General features: G+C 40.7%; 1 protein-coding gene across 4 annotated transcripts in view; it reads right to left on the minus strand.

Moving 5' to 3' along the window:
* KDR (kinase insert domain receptor) overlaps window positions 1-26,825 on the minus strand; it is a gene marked incomplete at its 3' end in the record, with an annotated part of 45,635 nt that extends 18,810 nt beyond the window's left edge. For all 4 annotated transcript variants that reach the window (XM_081303043.1, XM_081303044.1, XM_081303046.1 and 1 more), the window contains exons 1-20: window positions 26,448-26,825; window positions 22,715-22,808; window positions 20,403-20,599; window positions 17,452-17,582; window positions 17,023-17,191; window positions 16,314-16,453; window positions 15,565-15,742; window positions 14,066-14,180; window positions 13,812-13,975; window positions 11,520-11,676; window positions 10,483-10,606; window positions 9,890-9,998; window positions 8,698-9,033; window positions 6,234-6,380; window positions 5,771-5,902; window positions 3,118-3,224; window positions 2,566-2,701; window positions 2,095-2,199; window positions 754-867; window positions 141-229 (exon numbers count right to left, since the gene is read on the minus strand). In XM_081303043.1, the coding sequence (XP_081159169.1) occupies window positions 141-229; window positions 754-867; window positions 2,095-2,199; window positions 2,566-2,701; window positions 3,118-3,224; window positions 5,771-5,902; window positions 6,234-6,380; window positions 8,698-9,033; window positions 9,890-9,998; window positions 10,483-10,606; window positions 11,520-11,676; window positions 13,812-13,975; window positions 14,066-14,180; window positions 15,565-15,742; window positions 16,314-16,453; window positions 17,023-17,191; window positions 17,452-17,582; window positions 20,403-20,599; window positions 22,715-22,808; window positions 26,448-26,535 (2,832 nt within the window). In that variant the 5' untranslated portion in view covers window positions 26,536-26,825. The remainder of the gene's footprint in view (window positions 1-140; window positions 230-753; window positions 868-2,094; window positions 2,200-2,565; window positions 2,702-3,117; window positions 3,225-5,770; window positions 5,903-6,233; window positions 6,381-8,697; window positions 9,034-9,889; window positions 9,999-10,482; window positions 10,607-11,519; window positions 11,677-13,811; window positions 13,976-14,065; window positions 14,181-15,564; window positions 15,743-16,313; window positions 16,454-17,022; window positions 17,192-17,451; window positions 17,583-20,402; window positions 20,600-22,714; window positions 22,809-26,447) is intronic.
* Window positions 26,826-27,025: the final 200 nt, after the last annotated feature.

The following is a 27,025-nucleotide window of genomic DNA, read 5'->3' on the forward strand; positions in this document are numbered from 1 at the left end:
AAGTTACAACAAGCAAGAGGGCACGTGAGAAGTTTGCTCACAAGCTCTTCACAGAATTTCAGCTAAAAACCTGATCTGTACCACCTTGAGTTTCCCTTCATTTGACTACATGGCAAAACTGAGTTAGGAAACAACATTACCTTGTAGGGAACAAATTCATTTCTCTTGCCTCGTAAGTAGGTTGACAGGTTCCCAAACTTGCAGAATTCCACAATCACCATGAGAGGGCCTGCAAATGGCACAGTGTGTCAAGAAAGACCCGTTCCCATTTGTTTCTCCCTAAGTGCTTACTACATAGAGAAGCCCAAAAGAAAAAGGCTTCATAAACCTTTCCTTGAGACAGAATTACAGAAATCAGCTGGTTTTCTCAACCCTTTTATGCTATAGCTTTTCTTTTCCTGAAAAGCTACTGCAAGGAGATTAACCAAAATTTCTGAAGAAAACCTTTTTCCTATTCAATGTAAGCACCAAGGTGTCTCCTTTTGGGAGGAGTTTATTTTTCTTATCTGAACACCTTTTACACAAGTAGCAAACTGTATCATAGTGTTGTGACATTCCTTAATTCACAGGAAGTTTTAGAATATTTTAATTACTATCTGATTAAATTTCTGTGAAATGTTAAGTATATCTAGGAATCTGCAAAGTACTCTAAATTAAGGAAATAAGGGCCGTGGGTAGTGATCATTTCCCTCAAATACTAGCAGAGAAGCATGAGTCAATATTGGCCATCCAGAACCATCCACAGGTACTTACCTCCTGGCTTGGTGCAGGCACCTAGAAGGTTGACCACATTGAGATGGTGGCCAATATGAATGAGGATCTTGAGTTCAGACATAAGGGCTCTGTGTTCACTGTGTGTTGCTCCTTCTACAAATTCAGGATAAAGAGGAAAATCATCCATGTGGGTAATACTTCGGGATAACAGATGCTCTCTACCCAGTACATGCAATTGTGCAACTTACCCTCTCTGGGTAATATAACTGTAACCTAATTTAGAGATCAGTCACATTTTCTGAAAAATCAAGTGTACATTCTATTTCCTAATTCCAAATCAATTTCTTACTTTAAGTGAGCCCAGAATGTTTGGTATTGTGAAGCAGAGAACCTGTCTGCCACAGAATCGTGCCCAGATTCTCTAACTGTACAAAACTGGATTTTGATGTTCCAGGATCACTGTGGTTCTCAAGGCCTGGTCATTTTGGTGCCATGCATTCATTATTCCCGTGTGCCAACAAGCCACTTAACCAGGGCCAGCTAGTAAGGCCAGTTGGCACATGAAGCTGATGGAGCTAATACTATGCATTTGATCCTGGATGGACAGCTGCATGTCCCTCTAATTCACAGGCATGGTCTGCATTTCAGGGCCTGGTGAGCCATCTCAAAAATTACATACCTCTCTCACCAGTAGAGGAAAGGCATAAGGAGAGAGAGGGCCCCTTCTGGCAGAGGGTCAGTAGCACGATCATCGTTAATGAAAGCACATCACAGTTGAAGCATAAAAACTTCATGAAAATCCCCTCCCCAAGTCAAAATGGCAGACGAGGTTCATTACTATTAGGATGAACAATTCTTTACGAAGCTTTTAATTTTAAAAGAATAACCCATAATCCTTTATTCCTTTGCATAACCATTTTTACTTTGCAAATTATGTTTTATGTGTGAAGTTTTTTTACATATTTTCCAATTCTAGAGAACATGTTGTTTTTGCATTCCACTATTTTTACTGATATCAAATTTCCTTCCCCTGTTTCTAGAGGGTCTATAATTATCTTACACCACGATGTATTAAACATTTTTAATATGAACAGATTTTTTTCCTCATGACCCAGAATCACCCGAATAATTGTACCAGCTGAGCCCTGCATAAGAGCTCCAGGCACGGTGGGTGACTCCATCCCCAAATTTGCTTACTAGTCATGCACTCTGGCATGAGGTTACAAAGGAGGGAACTTATTCCAACTTGCACAAAGGTGTTAAAGACACTGGCCTCATGCTTGCCAGTTGGCCCACATAAGCACAGAGCCACTGATACAAGCCTTACATCATGTAACAACAGGATGCCACAGATACATCACCATATGATTTTGCTTTTACCTTTCAACATTTTGACGGCCACAGTCTTACACGTTGCTGTCTTGTCAATTCCAAAGGCATCAGCCTCAATCACTTGGCCAAAGGCACCACGGCCAAGAGGTTTACCTAAAAACAACAGCAATGACAATGACAAAATGGGCTTGGATTATCATAGCACTAAAGCCACATGCAAAGATTCCAGCTAGACAGTGTGATCAGACAGCCCAGGTTAACATGGACAATCCAGTTCACTCCCTTGTCCTGGCTTAGTTAGTCATTGAACGACTACTACTCTCCAAAGGTCCTGCTTTGGGTGATGATACAGGGATTCTCCCTCTATGAGGCTAAAGGGATGATTATCCAAAATCAAGAGGTGGAATTAATATTTCTGAACTAGATGACATCTAAATAGCCTAGGTTTGTCTTCATCCCAAGGGAGGCAAAGATGGCTTGGTAAACCCAATATCAAACTGATATCAACTGAAAAAGCACCTAGCTTGAGCCGGTCCCTAGGGAACTCCCATTTGCTGGCATCATAAGGCAGGCGTTCACAGTGCTCGTCCAGGGGCAGCTCATCTGGATCCATGACAATGGACAAGTAGCCCGTCTTCAGTTCCCCTCCATTGGCCTGGAAAGCATCAACCCTCCCAGTCACACACACACCCTGTTGTTTTGTGTACTTATTATTGTTGTTTAATAGGAGCCTCATTCCTGATGTCTCATTTTCCAATAAAACTCTTGGAGTTTCAGAGTCGTCCTATTATCATACTGTTGCCAGTGTCCCCTCCTCTCCCCAAATGAGGGCAGAATTAAGTTTTCAAATCTTAATTACGCTAGACAGTCCCAACTCTCCTCTAGTGGCTTCTATCAATTAATGCCCAATGGTCTAGCCAAAGAAAATGGGCAAGAATGTTATTGTATTGAAATGAAAATGTGCCCATTGAGCCAATAACAATGGGAAGAAACAACTCAAAGAACCCCAGTCAGCTTTCATTAATCATGAAAACCAACATGCATGGGACAGAAGGGAAATTATTTTGTTACCCGCTTAACGGTCCGGAGAACGATGACAAGAAGTAGCCAGAAGAACATGGCAATCACCGCAGTGCCTACTAAAATAATGACTTCCAAGTTGGTCTTTTCCTGGGCACCTGGGAGACACAATTGAATGAGTGTCAACAGCTGGTGACAAGGTTCAGTAGGAAAAGACAAGATCTCAAGCTTATCCATTCTGAAGAATCCTAGAGAGAAATAACCACACACCCTGAAGTTGCATGGAGTCTAGAGCATTCTATGGAAAATTTAAAGCTTGAAAAACTTTAATAAAATTCTAAAGTAATTAAGGATAGACATACAAATGTCTTAAAAGACACATAGAATATGGTTGGAGTAAGTATTATTTGATGGGAAGGAAACAGATGACATTCTACAGGGAAGGCAAGTACTTCTATTAGGGGATAATAAAGTCTGGTTTCGTGCTGAAAGTCAATGTTTTGATGTGTATGAAGTTGGAAAATAGATTGTTTAAGAAACCACATTTGGAAATAAATGAAGTTTAAACAGAGAGCTACTTGTGACCATACACCTACTCTGTACTTTAAATATATTGCCCCACTCAATTCTCTCAACAACCTGCAGTTTTCAGAAGAAAAAAGAAAGATCAGACAGGTTAAGCTACTTGATTGGAAGTACACAGGCAGTAGACAGAGGGCCAGTCAACAGTTAAACCAGGATGGTCCAACATGAGCTGACCATTACACTCCCCTGCCCCCTGCACAGCGGGACCTTGAGCGAGGAAAAGAGAGCCCTGAGATGAGCACATTGTGTGCCACCTAGGAAGAGGAGTTTAAAACGACTTGTGAAAGAAAAAAGAAAAGGAAAAGTTCAATGTGGACAGGAAAGCTGCCGATGCTCCGGGCTCCAGGGTGTAGTTCCAATTGGGAGAAATGAAATGCAGAAGGAGGCCCTTGACTACGAGTGATTAGTGAAGAAATGATAAGGAAGCAATTATCACTTGGGGTCTCCCATCCAAGAGTGGTGTGGCTCAAATTAGGCTGCAAGCTGTGGGAAAGGTCCACAAGTATTATTAGTTGGCAAAATAAGAGTTAAAGGGACACGAGTCCCAAGTGTCTGGAAGTAGGCTTTGCTTCTCCAGTGGTCCTAAGGAAGTGGTTCCACATTCACATACAAAGATTTAAGATCCATCTGTATGGAGAAAGCAGAGACTTCAAAGATTTCGGCTGCCTGTAGATGTGTACCACAGTATTTCTGTTAACATCTGGGAAACCTAGCAGGAGTACTGAACATCTACCTCTCCTTTTCTTGGCATTCTCTGCAGGTAAGAAGCTCCTGTAATCTCTGTGCCAATGTTCCCTCATAGGTATCTGTAACCAGCTGCAGACAGCTGATAGAGGGAGGCAGAGCACAGCAAGGCCACCCTAGGATTCACCCTAGAACTTGAATTCCTTTGAGAGCAACAAAACCACCACATCCTCTGAGATCTTCACTTGCAAGTGCAGTTTATGAAACAGTAATAAACCTACAGATTTGAAAATATGTCCACATGTCTAGATGTAGTGCTTGGATCTGACAGGTTAAAGGGACCAAGAGACAAGTTAGGATGAGTTCATAGAAACCCCTTAGTCCCTCTCCTGTCACCATCCTGCTGTCCTCCACTCAAGTACCACTACTTCATCTGGTACACAATACGGTTTTGTGTTCCCCTGGTGGGTTCCAAAAAAGACACAAGAATACACTGCTTACGAAAAAGTATTCTGTCACAAATTACTTTTCCTAACTGAGAAAATGCCGGATTTCACATCACTCCCAGGTTTCCATCCATATTTACTTAAGAACCCAACATTTTCCATTTTAGAAAAGCAAAGGTCTATTGTTTGCAAGTGCATCTTGATTATCCTTAGACTAATGAAAACTCTGCACCCTTGCAACTTAGTGGACAGCAATGATCTTCAGGATTAGACAGCAATTTCTAACATTTTTCCATATAAATGCAGAGGTATCATTTCCATGAATTAACCCTGCCTGGCTAAGACTTTTTCCACAAGAGGAACTGCAGAGATAAGAAATATGATACAAGCAGAATTCAAAAAAACATTATTTTTTTCTGTTAAAAGAATATATGCTTATTGATGCAAATTTACAAAGCACAGGTTGAACATCGTTAACCCAAAAGTCCAAAATATGAAACTTTTTGAACATTGACCTGATACCAAGAGAGGAAAATTCCACACTCAGCCTCATCTGATGGGTCTTATTCAAGACACAGGCACACTAAATATAGATTGTATAAGATTGTCTTCAACTTATGTATATGAGATTGACATGAAATAGAAATAAATTTTGAGTTTAGATTTGAGTCTAAATCCAAGATTATCTATTTTATATATATTTATATGTGTGTATACACATACTATATATATATATATATATATATACACACACACACACACACATACACATATATACATACACACATATATATGCAAATATTCCAGAATCTGAAAAATCCAAAATATGAAACACTTCTAGTTCCAAGCATTTTGAATAAGAGACACTCAGCTTGTACAAAGAACACTGACAATCAACCACTAGTAATCCCACCCAAAGTTTATGAGAGTAACATACACACAAGCAAATCTTTAAAAACCAGGTGATGAGCCCATGACTTCACACTGACCTTCTATTATGAAAAACATCTCCCCTTTGGCACACCCAAGGACATTGCAGGCCTGGCAGGTGTAGAGGCCTTCGTCCTCCTTCCTCACTCTGCGGATAGTTAGGTTCCGGTTCCCGTCCTTCAACACAATGCCTAAGAGAGGATGGAAAGAGGTCTTATTTCTGATGATGTGATCTATGGAGTTGCTCAGGAAAAATTTTTGTAAATACACATGCTGCCCTTCATCTTGGGCTATTCTTTAACTCTGAAGAGTCCCACAGGACCCAGTGCCAGCTCATCTCCCATGAGGCTTCCAGGAGAATTTGGCAAGGCTCCCAGGGCTCTGTTTCCATGTCTATGAAGTGAGCCAGACCAGGGACACTAACACTGCTTTTCTGTCTAACTTAAATCAAGAAATAATATGGGTGTTAAGCAACATTCCTGGCAAATTCTATAACCAAAGAGATACACAGGTTCTGTTCACCTGAGTCTTCTACGAGGGTCTCGTTGTCTTTAAACCACATTATCTGTGGAGGGGGGTTCCCAGACGCTGTGCAGGCCACTTCGATGGTTTCACCGATACTTGTCGTCTGATTCTCTAGGTTTCCTACGATCATGGGTGCCATGCGCTCTGTCCACATAAAAATAAAACCAGAGTACCTGTAGTCATAACTTTTGGAATAGTTTGAGTATTAATGAATGGCTAAAGAGCAACCTGTTGATTTACTAAAGCTGAAAATACACAGAAGTTGATGACAGCCTTGCTGTTCACTGAGTAAAGCCAAATAAAATCAGTTCAGTTCAGATAGATCACTGCATTTCTTTGAATGTTCGCCTTAGCAATTCTTTCTGGAGATCACACGGGCGCACCTTTTTAGATTTCCCCATGAGAAACTGCCCTCTCACAAAAGTTCTAGCCGATGATACCCTAGAAGGCCACCATTGTTTTCTCTTGGAAGTTACCAGACTTTAGTGTAATTCCACAACGAATGCTTAATATCTGTCCGATAATTTTTACATAATTTGCTTATACTATTTCTAACTATATATGTAGTTTATAACTATAGAATAAACTAAACTATATTTATTTATACTATCCATTTTATGATTGAGTATGTCAGGTTCAGTAGCCTGAAATAACTACAGTTCAGTGGTTCAAACAACTTGTTCTAGTCTTTATAACTAAGTAAATAGATGAACTAATAACAAAACCTAGTTAACCTAAAAGTCAAATGCTATTTCCATTAAAACACAAACTAAAAGAACAATATCCTGAGGAAAGACAGGGATTTAAAGCACATGATTGTTTTTATTTAAATATATAACAAAAACATATTGTTCGGTATCTTGTTTTTTAATCCAATCTGCTAGTCTATGTCTTTTCATTGATGAGTATAAGCCATTCACATTCAATGTTATTTATTGAGAAAGGATTTTCATTACCTGTCATTTTGATTTATTTCTGGTGTTTAATTTGAATTTGTTTACCCTTTGATTGACTACTCTTCTAGGACAGAAAAATTTTTCTAGTTTAAAATTTTTAAATTAAATTAAATTGTCCATGTGCTATGGGACTGTCTTGTCCAAAACAAATGAACATCAAAAGGAATCATGCTGGAAGAATCCACTCCAATACTTAAGAAAATGAGATTATCTCAGTGCAGTACATGGGAGCAAATGTATAGGACTCCAATCTATTTCTAAGAATAGATTTCAGGACAGTGACTTGGACATCCTTAGAGAAGCAAACCCACTAACTGTGAGCTCATATTTCCTGAGCAAAGCCAGGAACCTCCCTCACATCTCTTTCTGAATTCTTTCATTAACTTGAAACCAGTCCAGCCACCAATGTCAACAGAAAATGCGTGGTCATGTGTGTAGTATGATTTCAAGGGCTAGGGGGAAGATCTGACCCTTAAATAGCTTTTCTTCTATCACCTGAGTTTTTAAACCAGCAAATCATATATGACTGTCTATCTGAAGATGCCTCCTAAAAAAAAATATACCAAATCCTCGAGCAAGATACGATTCCTTTAAAACTTTCATATAGTTAAGTTTACCTGTGCAGTTCCCTTTCCTAACAGTAAGAGAGAGAGAACACATTCATTCTAGGCACTGGAAAGGGGCACTAAAAGAAGGAGAAAATAGAAAGAAATGGCACGGAGAAACTCTCCAAATTCACCTGATTTCCCCAGCGACAGAGCTATGGTTGCCCAACTTTCAGGTAAAGCACAAGATTAAATAAGCTGTACAGAGCAGCTCCAGCTAGAAATTTACAAAGCTTTCTGGTCACCAAAAGTATCATCTTATTGATCTTGAGCTGTCCTCAAGGACCATATGAGATGCCTCAGAGGTACTGACAGTGAACAGAAAGCCCCTTCCATGGACTCTTCTAGGTCTAAACTCAAACCATCATCAGTGTCCACAGAGCAGGTATCTCAGTGAGCAGCTAGTATACGCCACTGTATTCTGTGACTAGACCTCCAGCAGGATGCAAAACAGGGACCAATCCCTATCTTCTTGGACATGGAGAGAGCTCACTGTGCTATGACTGTCCATGGTTGCTGACATTCTCATCCTGTCCATCTTGGCCATCAGAACCAACTTCTAGCATTTTCTTGGCTCATAGTGTTGAATCAACAAATGTGTTGATTCAAATAAGTGAATGCCCAAGAATAAGGCAGAGAGTTCCCTGGTTCAAGCGAATCCCTCGTAGACCCTAGTGAGTTCCCCCATCATAAGGCTACAAAGAGCTATGTTATCTTCTCTTTTTAATATATCCCTTCCTCATTACTAGCTTTGTTCTGCCTTGAGGTCTTTCAGTGACTCGGTGTGTACCAGTCTACTTCACAAGCTTCTAGGGACAATAATCTTCACACAGCACCTGAAAGCACTATTTTTATGGCATTCCTGCTGACTTGGAACAATGATCCAGAGTTGTCTCTTACCTAGGACTGTGAGTTGCCTGACCACACATTGTCTCTTCTTGGTCTTCCTGTCTTGAGCAGAGCAGACATAGTCTCCTTGGTCCCGCAAGGACACATTCTGGAACTCCAAGGTCAAAACATCATTTGTGCTATTAGAGAACACGGTGGCATTCAGTCTCCAAAGAGCATCCAAGTTCTTGCAAATAGGTGTGAGCAGCTCTCCTGTGGGGATAGCCTGTGGGCGGAGCTTGTACCACGTGAGGTTCTCAAATGTGGTTCTGTCTGCAGTGCACCACAGAGACATGCTTTCCTGCTCAGTGGGCTGGCTGGAAGGTTGTGAAGTAATTTCAAGACCCTCTGAAATATAAAGCCCATAGTTAGAGGATGGTGGCTTCACTTGGTACAGTATTCTACCCTCTTCTTGCTGCCTTCAAACCATGATAAAGTGCCAAGTGAAGTTAAGTTCTAGCAGTCTCAGAAGATTTACTATAGAGAGACAGCCAAACTGGACAACTCAGGTGCCAAAATTTATTATCTGGAAATGCAAATTAATTCCCCAGATATATATCACATTTCCACTTTGAGCTCTAAATACAGCTTTTAAGATTAAAAAAGAAAAACCCAAAGCAGACTATCCAGTCATATATCATGGGATTCTAAAAGTCAGTTGCTTATTAACACACAACACTCAATGACAATAAAGCTACATTTATCACAACTAATTAGCCCAGACCAAAATATTTTATCCAGTACAGTCAGCTAAGGTTTATTCCTAAACCTAGGAGACACAGGCAAAAATCAGAAGCATTGGACAGTACTGTTCCCATGTCATTCCTACAACTTTCAGAAACCCCAACCCCAGCAATTGTTCACAGCAAACCCACCAATATTTATTGAGCCTTAGTAAACCATGCATTGTGTTAGACTCTGATGAGCATGAGAGGTGACCTACATATGGCACACAGCTTGTGGTCTGAAGCATACATGAAACTCTTCTCTCCAGTGAAGGTGTACGAACTGACTTCACATAGCCCTGACTTCACAAAACCTGAGTTTTCCTTTGTGAACAAAAGCACCAATTCTAGATCCCACCAAGCCTTCTCCCCCCACACACACCTCTCACATGAATGGGAAGGACAAGAGAATTTTCAAACTTAATAGCCACTTGTGAGTGGTGAGTGATCCAACCCACCCTCCAGAGAGGAGTACTCACTGGTCACGTGGAAGGAGATAATCCTCTCTCCTCTGCCGGCTTTGTTGACGGCTTCACATTTGTACAGAGCTGACACATTCGCAGCTTGGATGACAAGAGTACTTACAGTCTGTGGAGAAAACAATTCCCAGGCCATAAACAATGCAGGCTGTGTTTGTGCACATGTATTCAGACTAAAGTTTGGCAGTCCGCATAATTGCTACGACCTGCCCACTCCATTCACACTACCACACTGACCACCCTCAAATGGAAGCAATTATAATTATGCAGATGTGTAACTCACATTTTACACAAAGGTGTTTGAAAATCATTAGGTTAATGATGTGTTTTAATATAACCTACACATTTTCTCATTCTCATATCTATAAAATTGAAATCACTTCACAATAGGTGCATAAATTAAATAGCATTCATATTTCATTTTTTTTCTGGTAAGTTATTAGTTAGCTAATGGTATTTTGAAACTGACTTAATATGCTATTATACATCTACATATTGGATTATTAATCTCCAATATGCCTCACATATTATCATACCATCCTTCCAATAAAGAGAGATAAGGAGATTTTCAAGTTAAAGAACTTCAAACTCACTTTGTTTTTTCCTTCAATGAGGGCATATTGTTTTTTGTTGACTTCAATTCTATTTCCACCCTGGAAGTCTTCCACATTTCTCCATTCTTTACAAGTATATTGGTTTGTCATTAAGGCAGATTGGCTACAAAAAAAAAAAAAAAGGTAACAGATACATTATGATTTAACCACCTTATTTGAATAAATAGTAAGGAAAAGGGTCAGACTTTGGTGACTGTGTTCTTAGAAATAACTTTCCATGCAGCCTACCACTTTACAAGACTTGGCGCCAATTAAAAATAGGCCTCAGCATTGAAGGAAAAGGTCTTAGGTAGATTCATTCAGGATACAGGAGGGAAGAGCTATTCTGGGAACAAACCTCCATTCATAAATTGGATCGACAAGACAATTCAGGCTAATTTAGTTCAAAGGAAGGTAAGGAAACTTAGAAGCCATCGGGATTCTTAAAGTCATTTCTTGCTGGGACCATGGCCTTTGTGTAGGAAATGGGAGCAGCTGAGGAAGAAACTAGTAGTGGCCATTTCAAAAACAACAACAGGAAGTGGACTTCTTGGGGGGGGTGTTGGTTGTTGTTGGTTTTTTTTTTTTTTTTTTAAGGATGTCTGGATTTGTGTTGGGATTTGATAAGCTAGACCTGAGGCTCTGAGGGCAGAGTTAGGTTTATCGCTGCCTCCCATCCATCAGCACTTCCTCTGAGAGATGGACCTTCTCTCTGATAAGAGGGAGTGCAGTGGTGGTCTCCCATGGACTGGCAGAAGAAGAAAAGCCAAAGATTGGCAATTAGCAAACGGAGCAAATAACTGGTTTTGGAGAAGTGCACATCAGGACCAAGAAAAGAGAACTAGCTAATCACATGTTGGGATGCCTTAAGCCAAAATATCTGCTAAAACTTAATACAAAAAGGATGAAAGGAGATTCCGAGTTCCATTAGAGGAGCCTGCGTAGGGACAGTTTCCTCCATGCAGAATGGAGTCATGGCATAGCTTGGCTATAAGAAAGGCAAACTGGCAGGAAATAGAGCATGTGGCCCTACTCACCTGGGCTTGTAGGAGCACTCTCTCTCTAGCTGCCAATACCAGTGGATGTGACGAGGGGGAGGAACAGCATAGACGGTACACGTCAGGGTTTGCGTGGTGCCGTACTGGTAGGAATCCACGGGAGAGATCAGGGACTTCTCACCAATTTGGGGTGGGACTGGAGATAGGAAAAACAATTTTTAACTGTCAATCACCTCTGGGGAATAAAAGTAAAGAATTTCAGCTCAATATTGAAGCTAGTTGGTCAGGAAAAGTGTAGAAATGTGTACAGGTGTTTTTGTTGTTGTTGTTTTTCCTAAAGTGCCCAATTACCTTGTATCATAGTATTATATTTCAATGTGTACCATACCATATAAATTGTGAACATCTGTTTGTAATGATCTGTTATAGATATTTGAAATACATATAATTATACTACAAAAAAAATTATTGAAGCTAGCTTTTTTAAAGCATTGGATTTTGCCTCCACTTTCTTTTCAAAAGAACATCTAAATTTGAAAACAGAAGTTTTGAGTTCTGGTGGTACTCATACTAATAACAATAAACCAGTAGTAATGAAAACTAAGACGCTGCTTTAGGCAAGATTCACACCCCTATGTCTTGGTTTGTCTCATCTGCATTTCAGAGGTAGTTCAAGGCTACAGAAAGAAAATAGTTAGAAAAACATAGTAAATAGGTTGATTATGTTCCAAGCATTGCTGCGTGTGCATTACACTGTTTGATCCACTGAATCCTCACAACCACTGTTACCGTCCCCCACTTTATATCTGAGGAAAACAAAATGGAAAAGTTCAAGGACTTGCCCAAGGTCACCCATTCAAACAGGCGGCCAAACCCAGCACAAACCCAGACACTCTCACTTCTGAAACCAAACACTGATAAACCACCACATTAGAAAGGAAGTTGTAAATCCTGAGATTGCATCCTGCTCTCCCTCTCTCCCTCTCCTCCCTCCCTCCTTCCTTCCTTCCTCTACTTTTTCCTTCCTCCTTCCCTTCTTTTTTTTTTTCATTCTTTTTTAGTTCCCAGATTATGAATGTAAAACTATGACTGTTATTATCACAGTCCACCCGAATCCTGTCCCAAAGAAGAGGGAGTGGAAACCAAGGCTGACGGCCACAGGGTGCATGCTATAAAGATTCACTCCTTCCTCTCTGCTTTCAAAACCTGGCTTCTTTTTTTGCCTTTATTTCATATAGCAGGGTAAATGCTGGGGTTGATCAAGCGTCTAGTGACTTCATGAATTGATAATATAAGGTTATTTGCTGTTGATTTTTTTGATCATTTCCTTCTCCTGTCCTTCTTATCAGCTTTCCAGTTTCTCTCCCTTCCCCAGTCTCCCATACCCAGGCGGATGCTAAGCAACTTTCTAGAACCTATTATCTGTGAAATACTCCCTGAACAAAGAAAGAAAGCCAAGTTCAGCAGACATACAGAGGAGTATCAGGACATGTGGGGAAGTGCCTTAACGTCATGAGAATATCTTAAAGTTTTCATGTGGCATGTCAGTAGGGAAGGAACACAAAGAATTACAAGGGAGAAGCATTTCTCTATGTTTGGAGTAAAACATTAACGGATTTACTCAGGGAGAAAAAGTGCTCTGTTCCGATATATTTATTACATCTTGAATATTGTCTTTCCTCCTGGAGAATGGCAATGTCATTAGCCAGATAAAGGTCCTGAGAAGTCCTGAAATAAGGAAACTCTTTCACATCACCTTCATACCCCACCCCATACTCACTTGACTACGGCAGTACCTTTCTCCCCATCTCCAAATAATTAATATCTTTCAGTGTCAGGAAAAGAAAAACATTTAAACCCTCCTTAAATCAAATGTTTACTATCTTTCCTTTACAGACTCAGAGGCAGATCCTGGACTCCAGGTAAGCCATCAGTGTGACCCAGCAAAAGCCTTCTGAGTGGGATCTTCCCATGCTTCAAAGATGCATGACACCAAACTCAAGAGTCTTCCCCATCTACAGACCACATGTGCAATTCCCTAAGACAGGAGCAAACTGACCCTGTGGGCATTCTTACATCACAGCATTGGACCACCAATTGCATCATTTACTTTAACCTTGCATTTGACCACCAAATAGCTCGTGTCCATGGCTTCTTAAGGAAGCATGGCCAGAGCACCCTGGCCTACGCCTCGTCTCAGCTCCACCTCCCTCAGTTTGATGCAGTGGTCCAGTCATGAGGAGTGAGCAAGGAGTGGTGGGTTGGCAGTTTTGAAAGACACAGCCATCCTCTGATAAATCTTGGGCAGAGGGGAAAACCGAATGGACTCACCATTCACCACCAGAGACACCACGTGGCTCTGCTTCTCCTTTGAAATGGGATTGGTAAGGATGATAGTGTAATTCCCTGTGTCTTTTTCACTCACTTCCATAATGGTCAGGACATGCCCCACTTTGATTGTGTGATTGGATTCAAGGAGTCTTCCATTTTTATACCTGTGGGAGGAGAAGAAATTCCAGAAATTAGTGCACTCAGAGGGTGTGCGCTCATGTGAAATACCCTTTGTCCTTACTTCCAATAGTTACCATTTGATTTCAGGGGTTGGGTAACCGAGGTACTTCACAGGGATTCTGACACGGTCTCCCACTGTGGCTTCCACCAAAGATTCTGTGCCACTATCAAAAGCAACAAAGGGTTTTGCTAGAAGAAAATGAAAACAATTGTTGTCATAAATGTCAAGTTACTATAAATGAGCATTTGGTTTAGTTTTTCATTTCAAGTGAAAAGTGGAAGACCTTTGGGGTCCAAGTGCTGCAGTTCAGAGGCTCTCTGCACATACCAATTTTCCTCCAGCCTCTACACTCACTTTCCTTCCCCTCCAGTGCACTCCCAATATCACAAAATTGTCACTTCTCTGTATGGCTTCTCCAAGCCCAGGCCCCTGTGGGTGCTTCTGGTCCTCTGCTCCATGACAACCTCCATAGGCTCTCTCTGTGTCGATGTGCCCCAGGACTCCGTCCTCAGACCTACTCCTTTATCTAGAGGTTCAAAGTACCAGTTGCATAATCCTAAATTTCTCTCTCCTGTCTGGACTTCTCTTGGGTTCTAGGTTTACATAATAAATATCTCCAGTTGGATGGTTAACTGGCATCTCTGAATGATCACACCCAACCTGTTTCCCCAAACTCCCTCCTCAATCTTCCCTGTCTCAGGGATGACTTCACCTTCTCCTCAGCTGCACAAGCTAAAGCTCAAGTCACCTTCCACTCTTTTTCCCCAGCCAGAGAATCCATCAGCAGGTCCTGTTGACTCGACCTTCAAACATAGGCAGAATCGGATAACTTCTCCCTGCCCTCGCCTCCGCTACCCATGTCCAAGTCATCCACCCTTTCTCAACTCATTATTGCAATGAGACCTGCCTGGACTCCCTTCTTTTGCCCTTACTTACTTGTTTGGTATTCCTTATAAGTTACAGAGTAATCCTATAAAAACAGAAGCCAGAGCTTGTCTCTCTCTGATGCATTTTCATATATAAAATCTGAAATCCTTTCCAAAGCTTGTAAATAGAGTCGTGTGAATTATTTAAACTGAGAAATTTACATGAATGAAAAAGAATAAGTGAAAAATCAAGGTGATTTGAAAGGAAAAGCAGAGCCACGTGGTATCTCTGCCCAGAGCCCCACAGTAAATCAATCATTGAATCTGAGTTGCCCCAATTTGCAAAGCTCATTCTTACTCAAGCAGGCCTCTCAGCTTTATAGCAAAGTGAAAATTTTAAAAACTACCTTAGATACTAATGCTGTGCTTACACAGTAATAATTGTAATTACAATTAACTGTAACAAGCAATGCTTAGAGAGCTCTTACAATATTAGTTCATCATATTTTAAAATTGGAATTTGAAGCCAAGACCCTTACTCCCAAAACTATGCTCTTGACCTCTAGGTCATAGAACCTCCCTGGCAAGAGTTTTCTGAAAAGTGTTTTCTGAAAGAACAAAACAGAAATCTTTAGGTGACCTAAATACATTTCAGTTACCTCACTTTTCTAGGTATAGCTTAATTCCCAAGGAGATCACAACTTACCATGGACTCTTACAAAAGTGCTATTCTTCTTTGTCATCAGCCCACTGGACGCTGCACAGGTATACAACCCATGGTCACTCCGGGTGACAGCATCTATGGTCAAGGTGCTCAAAAATTTCTTCATCACAGGCATAGACTGGGTCTTAAGGTCCCGGTTTATAAGTTTCTTATGCTGATGCTAAAAAAAAAAAAGAGTTTCCTAAACTTCCAAAGCCCAGCATAACATTAACCAACAGCTTCTAGAGACCCAGGAAATCAAGCTGAACTATTTAATGTTACTAACAGGGGCTTTTAACATCTTGTAGACAACAAATTCATTGGGATTCAGGAGACGTAAATGGAAGCAATGAAATTAGGATGTAAAAACCCACCTGGTGAAAAGGAGGTGCATATGAACTGCAAAAAACACAGGCGAATGTGACCACTGTTTAAGGAGAAGTGGCCTTGAAGGGAGACTCATGCAATCGCCTAGTGAAAATGAATATTCAGTCTGATGACAGCAGAGTAGAACAGAATTCTTAGTTCTGCATCTTTTCTGTGGTTTGCTGTGTTCTGCAATGCACTTAAAGTGTGTGTGTGTGTGTGTGTATGTGTGTAAGAGAGATAGACTGTGTGTGTGTGTGTGTGTGTGTGTGTGTGTGTTAAGGCTCTCTTGCATCTGGCCAGAAAGGGTCCTATCTCTTAAGGAGAATTTGTCAGGGCTTATTATCAAAGTATTTAGAGGTCTGGCTTTGAATTGTTAGTGTTACCTTCAAAGAAGGGTATTCCCAGTTGAAATCAAGCCCCACATTTAGCTCAGTTCTTGCTGTACAATTTAAGACAAGCTTCTCTCCAACAGATAGCTCCACTTCATGAGCAGGGCTCAGAACCACATCATAAATCTTGTACCCTAGAGCAAGCAAATTAAAAACACAGAAAGTGAGAGGGAAAAGAAACCTCTAAGTTGGCCCAAATTTATTTGAAAGTGATACAAAATGTGTGATATCATTTTCCCCTACGGGCCTCACTAATAAATACTTGGTAGCTCTTGGCTTATGGAGATTTTACAAAGCACTACCTTGAAGGATCTCAAAGATGTTATAACCCAGTGGATAGAAAAGTCTAGGCCAATGGGGTCAGCTTTAGTAAACTGTTGAACTTTCCATAAAACAGGCACAATTAAAAGAATTGATGCCAAACAATGCCACGAATATTGAGTTTTCTCATAAAATATGTTCTGGAATAACATAATTTTTCATTCTTGGTGTTGACAAAAAAGGAGAAAAACTCAATTGCACATAGGTATATAGGATAGGAAAGGGTAGTTGTAGTGAATCGCCCAGCACCATATCCTGAGTTAATATATTTCCTAATATCCCTTGTCCTTCACCCTGTAAAACCTTAATCTCCAGAACCTTCTTGCAAAAACCACCCTTTATTGTCCAACATTAATAATATGGGAAGGAAATGTCCTCTTACCTACAACCACAACTATGTACATAATAGACTGGTAAGTCTCATCATTAATTTTTGCTTCACAGAACACCATGCCAGCATAGCTGATCATGTAACTGGGAATAGTGAAGCCTTTCGTGCTGTCCCAGGAAATTCTGTTGCCATCAGGAACAAACCTCTTTTCTGGATACCTCTGGGTAATAAAAAAATATATATTAAATATTTAATCCAATACAATCCAAAAGTGAAAGCCGTGGACAATGATCACTAAATTCATCTTATTTTTTAAAATGCAAGTTGATTTTTTTTTATTCATTGTCATTTTGGCTCTTCCTAAATTCTTTAAACTGTTTAAAATTCTTTGTGGGTGGGATATTGGAAATGGGTTACCTATCTTAATATTAGTCTGAAATCATGAAAACCTAAGAGATGATTGGAAAAGACATAACTTACTGCACAAAGAGACACGTTGAGATTTGAAATGGACCCCCGACAGGGAATCACCACAGTTTTGTTTTTGTTTTCAGTAATGTACACAACTCCATGCTGGTCACTAACAGAAGCAATAAATGGTGATCTGTAATCTAGGAGAAAAAAAAAAACGTAATTCCATCAGTGAGTTCCTAGAAGAAAAGTTCATAAACTTTTCAGATTCATAAATTCCAGCCAAATAAGAATGACACTTCACACTGGTAATGCTGTCCACAGGTTAATCTGCTGCGAGATATCTGGCTCCAAAGATATACTCCAGGAGGTGTGTGTGTGTGTGTGTGTGTGTGTGTGTGTGTGCGCATGTTTGTGTACAAGAGTGCATGTGTGAAAAATTTGAAAGTTCTGACAATGAGACTGACTCTTTTCACAAGGAACATCAACAAATAGAGTATATTTTAAAGGTTCTCTATTTTGACATTTGACCTTTTTTTTCAAAATGAATAAGCATATTTCGTTTAAATTTTAAAGTTAAATCTACACACTTTACCTACACATTTTACTGATATCAAGAAAAATTCACCTTCTGTCTTTAGGCAAATAATGTAAATGCCATGAAAACCACTTAAAATATTTAAGTTAACAGAAAGTAACTAGGGATTTTTATTCAAGGAAATACTTTATATGACATTGAAAGACTGTGAAGATTAGAGGTTCTAAGAGTCTCTATAAAATAATGCTGAATAGTTACTGCATTTGGTTTGAGATTCAGCAAGATATTGATATCTCCAATAACAAACAGTTGATAAGCCACAATGTCAAAGACTGAGGAAAAAAAACAAAAAGATTTTAATGTCTCTCAGACATTATTCATATGATGTTAATGCTCTACAGACCACCTACTCCATTCCCTAGAGAGAAAGAGGATGCTTGAAAGCTCAAAGATAACATTTCATCTTGTTATGCCCAACATATCTGACTGAGCATTTTCAGAGGTGAAGAAGGTGTTAACTGAACCAAAGGGGAGAAAAGCAGCTTATTCTCTGTAACAGCAGAAGTTTGATTTCCTTCCCAGCTGGAAAGCACAGAAAAGCAGCCAATCTAGCCCACCACATGCCACAGCCATTATCTTAGGAGGCCAGGGCCTACTTCCTGGCTCCATCCACTGCTGGAGGGAATGGGGTCAGAGACTAAGGAAGTAAGGTGGGAACCACGGGGCACATAAAAGACCTGTCCCTAGGGAATACTAAAATCAATGTATTCTTTCCCATTGTTAAGCTTCATGACCAAAATCTTGGATAGCTCAACTTGGAACATTTAAGTTTAGACAGGAAGCAAAATGTACTGGTATACCCAAAGGCAAGTAACGTACAAATAGAGCGGGGATCGGTGCTGTTCATTATCATCTACGCTTCATCCACATGTTGAGAAATATTACATAACTTGCTTATAGAGGAAACTTTTGGAAGCTAAATTAATACCCTGACGTAAAACTAAAGCTATTCAGTAAATCAATTCTATTTTCAGTAATCAAAAAATAGGAAGTAAACAAAAGAAACCCAAACAACCACCCATCCTTTCAAAATAAAATATTTACTGTAACTCATGAAATGCATCTTCACATGTCTCCAGGTTTCCTGACTTGGGGAGAAGGAAATAACGAGATATAATGGGAGAGGCTCATCTTGTAGTATTTCCAGACAGGCCGAAAGCAGGAAATCCTTACAATCTTCTGAGAGAGCCTCATCTCCCAAGACTGCCAGATCAAAAGGAGCCAGAAATGCTCCCAGATCTGAGCCCTGCCTCTTTCAAATCCTGCAGAGGGGAGGAGGAAGGCACTATCTTGGACTGTGTTTACCGTGAGCAAAAATCATTCTCAAACATTGTGCAATGCAGGAGTGACCTAGGTTATTCTGATGTGGCCTCCACTCTTCCATAGCACTGATCACACTGCACCACAGAGATGTAAGTGAAGATATGCAAGGGTGTTTCCCAAAGCTGAGAAATTCCTGTCCTGTAAAAGTCACTTCTGGGAAAAAGTTTAAAGTCATGTTCATCTGCCTCAAATCCCCTGGGATGTAAAGTTGCATGTACACAAATAAATAAAATGTCTTTTAAAATCCATCCTTCACTACAGAGATAAATACTTTGCATAGCCAAACAAAATATGATGCAACCCTTACATTCTTCAAAATGACACAGTATTATAGGTATCTCATTAGCTAGGATGCAAGAAAATTAAGATTGTATCAGATTTTCACAATATAAAAGAAAGCATAATTTGTGTTCAAATACTAACTCCATGCAACAGTGGATTTTACATTATAAGGATGCTAAGGTGAGTCCCTGGTGTCAGTCCCAAAGTGCAAACTCTGTCAAATCACACAAGCAAAAAAAAAAAAAAAAAAAAAGAAAGAAAGAAATAAATGCTGTCCTCCCAGGGCTGTTTGAGGTAGAGTCTGTTGGCACATAACTGTGTGACTTATTTTTTTATAAAGTGTAAGTCAGAAAAAAATAAAGCTCCTATGTACAAAAATACTCCAGAGCCCTTGGTTGTTTTCCCATACATTCTTGTGACAATCTCCTACACTGCTGTAGATAACCTATCTCACTACAGAAACCTTGCTATAATTCACTCTCCAATCTTTCTTGATTTCAAAGATTTCAGCTTTTTTCCCTCAAACACCAGAAGGCTTTTTATGAGCCTCCGCAGACAATGGGGAGCACAGATTTACCATAGGAAGAGAGATCAGAGCTAAACTAATTGGGCAAAAGCAACGAAACGTGACCCAAGCTCCAGACCCAACCAGTGAGTCATTTCTCAAAGGAAGCCCCAGGAGAGAAGAATTTTGTAGATTCCGCTTGGCAATCAGCCTTTGGAGCAAGCCTTTTGTTGGACTCGATTCTTCTTTGTGCCTATTGTGTTTTATAACTGGAAAATTAACGTGGGAAATGAATTCTGTTCCACCACTCACCTTGAACATAGACATAGATGACAGAGGCCACGTCAGTGTCCCGGTAGAAGCACTTGTAGGCCCCAGTATCATTTCCGATCACTTTTGGAATTGTGAGTGTCTTACAGAAGAAGTCATCGCTGCACTCTGTCACCTCCACCCTTTCCTCCGAGCCACTCTGACTATTGGGCCAAAGCCAGTCCAAGTCCCTCTGTCCCCTGAAAAATTAATTCCAGGAAGGTATTGATGGGAAATGTCATACCATGAGGCTGCTTCTAAGAAAACAAAAGGTTCCTCAAACTTACATCAACTCCTCACAGACAGATTCAGAGCCTCCTACCAATGACAAGTTGGATTGACAAATGACAAGAGGCCATAGACTCGGCTTCAGGAATCAACTATCAAGAGTCCTAAGTTTTGTACTAATTCACACATTCATTCCTTCAACAAATATTTATTGAACATCTATTATGTGCAAATCATTGTTAAGGACAGGGGATACAGCAGCCAATAAGTCAGGCAAAGATCAGTGCCTTCAGAGTTTGGGGGAGCTCGGTGGTAAAGCCCCTGCTTATAGTCCATAGCCTCTGGGTCTAATCCCCAGCAACATGGAAAAGAAAAATCAATGTTCTTATATAATCTTAGTCTAATGGGAGATAGTCAATTTTAAAATATAAGTAAAGCTTCTTGTGTAAAATAAGGATTAGTACTATGCCAAAAAATATAGAAGATAGAAAAAGAGAGAGAGAGAGAAAGAGAGAGAGAGCAAAGAGTCCTGGAAAGAAGAAGCTTGATGAAACTGGCCATACAAAAATTGAGAGGAAGAATATTTCAGGCAGAGGGAAGAGTAGAGTCACCTTTACTGGCAAAGAGTAACCAGTTAAGAGTGGGCAAAGCAGGGAGTAAGAGATGAGGTTAGGAAGGAAGGAGGTGGAACTAAGGGCCGATAAGGACCTTAGTAAGGACCTAGTAAAAACTGCATTAAAGCATAGGTTAATTTTATTATAGCATTTCTCTGCAAGACCCCACAGAAAATAGTTAACATCAAGAAGAACACAACCTTATTCAAAGAACTCAAAATCTCCATGAAGTCGTAGCTCTATCAGGGAAGTTACTTTTAACATGCTCCACGACTTTTTCAGACTCTAAGGAATTTTTATGTTTCAAAAGGGAGTGTGGAATCGTGGTGGATTTTAAATAACCTTTGCTTCTGGGACTGTCTTAAATTAGCAAAGCTAAAGAAACGGCACCTGCTACTATGTTGTTTTTTTTTCCCAAGGAGTGGGCATCAGGGACCTTCCACTGAATAGGGGGATACACTTTCCACTCTGCAATCTAAAAGAGATCTGTGTTATTCTGTTGACCAGTTGGTATTCTGGGAGTATGAAGCAATGGCAATCAGCTGCCCAAGATTCTTTGTGGACCTCAGCACTCTTCTCAGAGGGCAAGCTTGCCTCAATCCATCACGGTCTCTGCCAAAAGCATACTAGTCTTGAGAAGCTTCTGGGTCTTTTGTGAATGATCACTACATTCAATACAAGGTCTTCTAGCTTTCTTTTATTTATTTATTTATTTTAAATTTTATTTAATTTTATTTATTATTTATTTATTTATTTATCTTTGCTTTCTGGTTAGAAAGCAAAGTTTAAAGCTCTCTTCTTATCTAAGAGATCTGTTTTCCCAGTTATCAAAAATCAATAGCATGACTTCTTGCTAGCCAGTGGGAGGAGAGACATTCCAGAAAAGCAAGCCAGAGCATGAAGTCCGTGACCTGTACAGGACACGTACTCAGTAATATCACTGGCTTAATGTTAAACTGCTACTACTGTCAGAATTTTTTCATGAAATAAAGTCCCTATGAAGAACTAAAAAGATGTCCAAAAGCCATACTGAGTAAAATAAATGATGGCTCTTACTTCTTCAGCTCTATTCTATAAAGTTATGTTCTCAAACTTCATTTATTTATTCAATACTCATTGAGGGTCTGCTATATGCCAGATGCTGTACAGGTTTTTGATGTGTGTGTGTGTGCGTGTGTGTGTGTGTGTGTGAGAGAGAGAGAGAGAGAGAGAGAGAGAGAGAGAGAGAGAGAGAGGAAAGAGGGATACGTGCATACTGAAAAGTAGTAGAAAAATTACCAGCAAAATTGTACACAATTTTTGAGAAAAGACCTTCATTGTGGTTTACATGATTACATCACTGCTTAGAAACCTCACAACTGATAAACAATTACTACAATGCTATTATAAATGTACTGTAATGGAAATTGTTTTTCCCTTGATAAACAATGAGTTCTTCAACATAGGAAATCTGAATCTAAAATGAATCCTTACCTGCAAGTGATTTGAAGAGTTGTGTTAGCCATAATTGTAAGTATGTCTTTTTGTATGCTGAGCCTGGGTGGATCAAGGGAAACACTAGGCAAACCTAGAAACAAATTAAATAAATGAATGTAGGTGCCATTGAGTTAGACCCAATAGGAAGCACCTTCCATAAACAATGCACACTCTACACTTTAAAAGGCCTCTTCAGCAATTCATTGTATGAAACTGGGATTTGCTTTTCACCATTCTCAGTAAAAGTTCACAAGCTGTGTCATAACAGGAAGAATGGGCAGATGGTCATAAACCAACACAACAGTTCTGCAATTCATGGAGCTAGGGTGGAGTTCCTGTTTTCCTGCATTGCCAACTTCAAGGTCTTACAAAAGGATATGGGACATTGAAACCAAATGAACCTTCATTGGATGATCTCAGTCCCTTGGGAAAGGACCCGCTGACATTTCTTATAAAACATAGGATGTACACATTTGACTAAATCGCTGATTAATGAAAATCACTTGAAGGGATTTCTACATAGCTTATCTACATACCCTGAAGGGGTGAGAGTGTCTATGACCCCATCACATTGTCCTCTGTCCATTTTCTAGTGCTGGCAACTGAACCTCAAAGGTTGAGATAATGGCTCATGAAGATCACACATTAAAATGGAAGCAGAGGAATTGAGGAAGAGAAAACATCTCCCAATTTCACACACACATGCATATTAATATAGTTTTCCTTAAAGAGCAGGACTAAAAATAGTGGAATACTAATGAACTCTAAGTGGGAAATCTCAACTTATTAATCAAAGGTCTAAGCTTATCCTGACATCAAGTTTGAAGCCCAAGAAACCTGTCTTTACCTAAAGGCTGAGGAGCAAAATACCTTCACATGGTCACTTCATACCAACATAACTGAGTTGAATTCTCTGTCAATTAAAGGAGAGGAGCCAGCAGGTGCTGAAAAGCATCAGAGAAAGAAGAATTGTCCATTCTGCTAGGCTCTTAATGGACATCAATATCTTTAAGGTATCGCTTAAAAAAGTAACTGATACTGAACAAGCACCACCACCCCCTACCCCACCCTGCTTTCTAACTCACATCAATTAAGAACAAATGACTCCCTAAGCCTACTCTGGCATTGACTGATGGGAAAATAAATGAGGATGAGCAAATATAAATAAGTGCGAGACAGTACGAGTAAAGAGAGTGTAAGCAAATATCCATTGGAAATGTCTAGTGCATTGAATCTTTGGCTCCCAATGTGAACAACTGGAGGAAAAATGAACAACTGATGGCATAGTTTCTCACACCCACACAAATGTGCAAAATAGGTGGCTGACATCACTGTAGATTTATTCAACAATAATACAGTTTTGAAAAAATGCTGGAAATTAAGTTAGATCAATAAGCCTCAGAAATTAATTGACATCAGTGTTGACTTGTTGTGCTGTCCATGATATTCCTAGACCTACAATATTTGCATTTAAAAAGCATTTCAGCTGACCCTAATGTAGAAGGTCTATGGGCCACTCTTGGATAGCTAGGTACCCAGTCAAGGACAGTATGTTTTACTTAATTAGCATTCTTCACCATGAAGGAAATAAATGTCTCCAACATAAGCAAAACATAAAGCAAAGTGTTTAAAAGCAAAAGAAAAGTCTTCCAATAATGGAGTTCCACTTGACACACTCACTTAATACAATTCACACAAGGATCCAAATGAGAAAGAAACCATTAATTAAACACATTCATGTAAGAAAAAAGTGATAGTAAAATGACTGGCTGCTCAATAAGTTATGTCCACTTCTCCACCAAAGTAAAGTAAAAGACTTGTTTTTGTTTTAATCTTCTGGGTTTTTGTTGTTGTTGTTGTTGTTGTTGTTGTTGGTTCTTTGGTAGTCTTGGAGACCAGATCCAGGGCCTCATGCATGCTAAGCAAATATTCTACAATTGTACTACACTCCCCAGCCCCTAAGATACTCTTTAAGTTCTATCATAAATTATTGCCACAGATCATTTCATACTCCAGACACATTAGCCCATGTAACTTTTTTTAAAAGGCATGTTCTTCATTCATAGGAAGCCAAGACAACACCATACTCTTCTAAAGCCATATCTACAACAAAAATCTATTCAACAACGCTATCAATAATAACTTCAGATTTATCTCTGTAGACCAAGACTTTTTTTGTTGTTCTATTAAACTTCATTTGTTTTCATTGGCAAATTTGATTCTTACTCTTCAGAAAGTTCTAAATAAAATGATTGTAAGAGGTACATATGCTACTACTCAATAAAAAGCCCTTTTATGTTCAAATCCCATAACCAATATTAATTAATTTGTGCACTCTTACCCTTCCAGCTCAAAGACGGGCAGGAAAAACAACAGTGGCTCTGTCTCTAGAATTTGATGGCACCAATTATAGCCCAATCCAATTAAGCAAGTTGCACACTCCAAAAGGGCAACCTCACCATTCTATTCAGGGCAACCAGATCACAGTTACTACTGCTGCACTAGGAAACACCCCAGGCTTTAAAGCGACTCACTTCTTTTTGGAATACATGTTCTGAACCTTCATTCTCTTCCAAGAAAGGGGGACAGCAAGGCATTGAGGTCTTGTCAGGGACAAATGGGTGTCCATGGTGGAGCTAGCCCCAATGAGCCAAGTCATTATTAGGAAAATTCAATAAGTGTAGACAGATGATCTTGGTTCTGTATGCGAGTACCAGTGTCTTTTAAGACATAGGATTCTTTTCTTTTGATATAAGGAATTTTTTTACTCCCCCCCCCCTTTCTCTCACCCTCTTCCCTTTCTCACCCTCCAAAGGGTGGAAATCTGGAAATTGGAAAACTGTAGCTATAGAAATGAGCGGGGTGGGGAGGAGGAGAGAACGGGATGGGGGAGAAAAAATAGGAGGAGGAAGGGAGAGCTACAACACCAAGACATTGTGTGTTCCTCATCTAAAGGAGAGGGAAATTTTGCCTGACAAGGAAAGCAGCCCTAGAACTAGGTACTAAGTTCTGCAGAAGTTCGCAGACCTGAACCTCTGATGATTCTCTTAACCAAAAGACCAATGATGTTAAATTGTTTGGCACAAAAGGTTGATAGTCACTTTGAGACCTTAGGGAACCTGTCACGTACCTGCGGACAAGTCCTAATGTCCTCCCTCCTCTCTCTTTTAGAAAAGCGTCACCCTGCACCGAAGAAGCAAAAAGTCTCCCTCCGTTTGGACCCCACCTTGTAGGATAGGTGCGCATGTGTATTCCAGCTAAAAGGGAGCAGCAGCCTGAGGGCCCTTGCTCCCTTTGGGACCTAGCAGAGAGCACTGTGAGATCCTGATAGCCAGATTTGCGCTCCCTTCAGGATGTTGTGTAAAAACCAGCAAACAAGGTTTCACCGCCTGTTCTTGCCTGCGGGAGCACCTCCTGCCCGCCAGACCAAGGCACCTTCCCACTCTAGCCTCCCCAGAGCCCGAGGGTGTTTCGGCTCCGCTGGACACGCTCTTGGCGAGGCCCCATAAGATACCACAGTCCTGAAAAGGGAACTGGACTAGGGCTCAGGAAACGGAGTAACCTTGGGCCAGTCTCTGAGCCTCAGTTTCCCTTATAGATAAGTGAAAGAATCCAAAGTGTCAAGTCCTTCCAATTTCTCTGGCTGTATGATTCCAAGTTAGATCTCACATGCCCATCTCACCGCCCGCACCCGACCTCTCCGCCTTCTCCTACTGAGTGGGCTCCTTACCCACAGTGGTGGCTCGGGTCTCCACGCAGAGCCACAGAGCGATGGCCAGCAGCGCCTTGCTCTCCATCCTGCACCTGGAGCGGGGCATAGTGCCCAGAACTCAAGCTCAGGCTCTTTCTGACCGCGCCTGTGGTGCAAAGAGGACGCAGAGGTGGAATGCGCTCCCCAGCGCAGGACACCGGGGTACTCAGGGCAAGGACGCCCTGACTCCGGCCGCAGCTGCAGGGGCTTCTGCGGGTTCGGGCAGGAGGAGTTATGCTGGCTGTGGGAGGGAATCTGGACTCTCTGTAGTGCGCAAGTAATGTCCTGCTCGGGCAGAAGAAACGCAGTATTCAAGCCTGCTCTCCCGGAGTCCCGGGACTCAGTGCCCGGTGCGAGCGCGGGCTGAAACTCTAGATCGCGGGGGCAGGGCCTTGTGGGCGGGGCGAGGCGGAGCTCCCCGGCGACCAGCCCAGCAGAGCACTGGGTATCTGGCCTCGATCCCCAGCTCGCAGCGCGCACTACATCCGGTGTTACAGCACCTGTCCTGGACTGTGCCACGAATCGCCTCGGGGTAGAAAGTCCCAGTGCTAAAACTT

This window comes from Spermophilus citellus (genome assembly GCF_964194105.1).
Source record: "Spermophilus citellus genome assembly, chromosome: 8".
In the NCBI taxonomy this organism is placed as follows: Eukaryota; Metazoa; Chordata; class Mammalia; order Rodentia; family Sciuridae; genus Spermophilus; species Spermophilus citellus.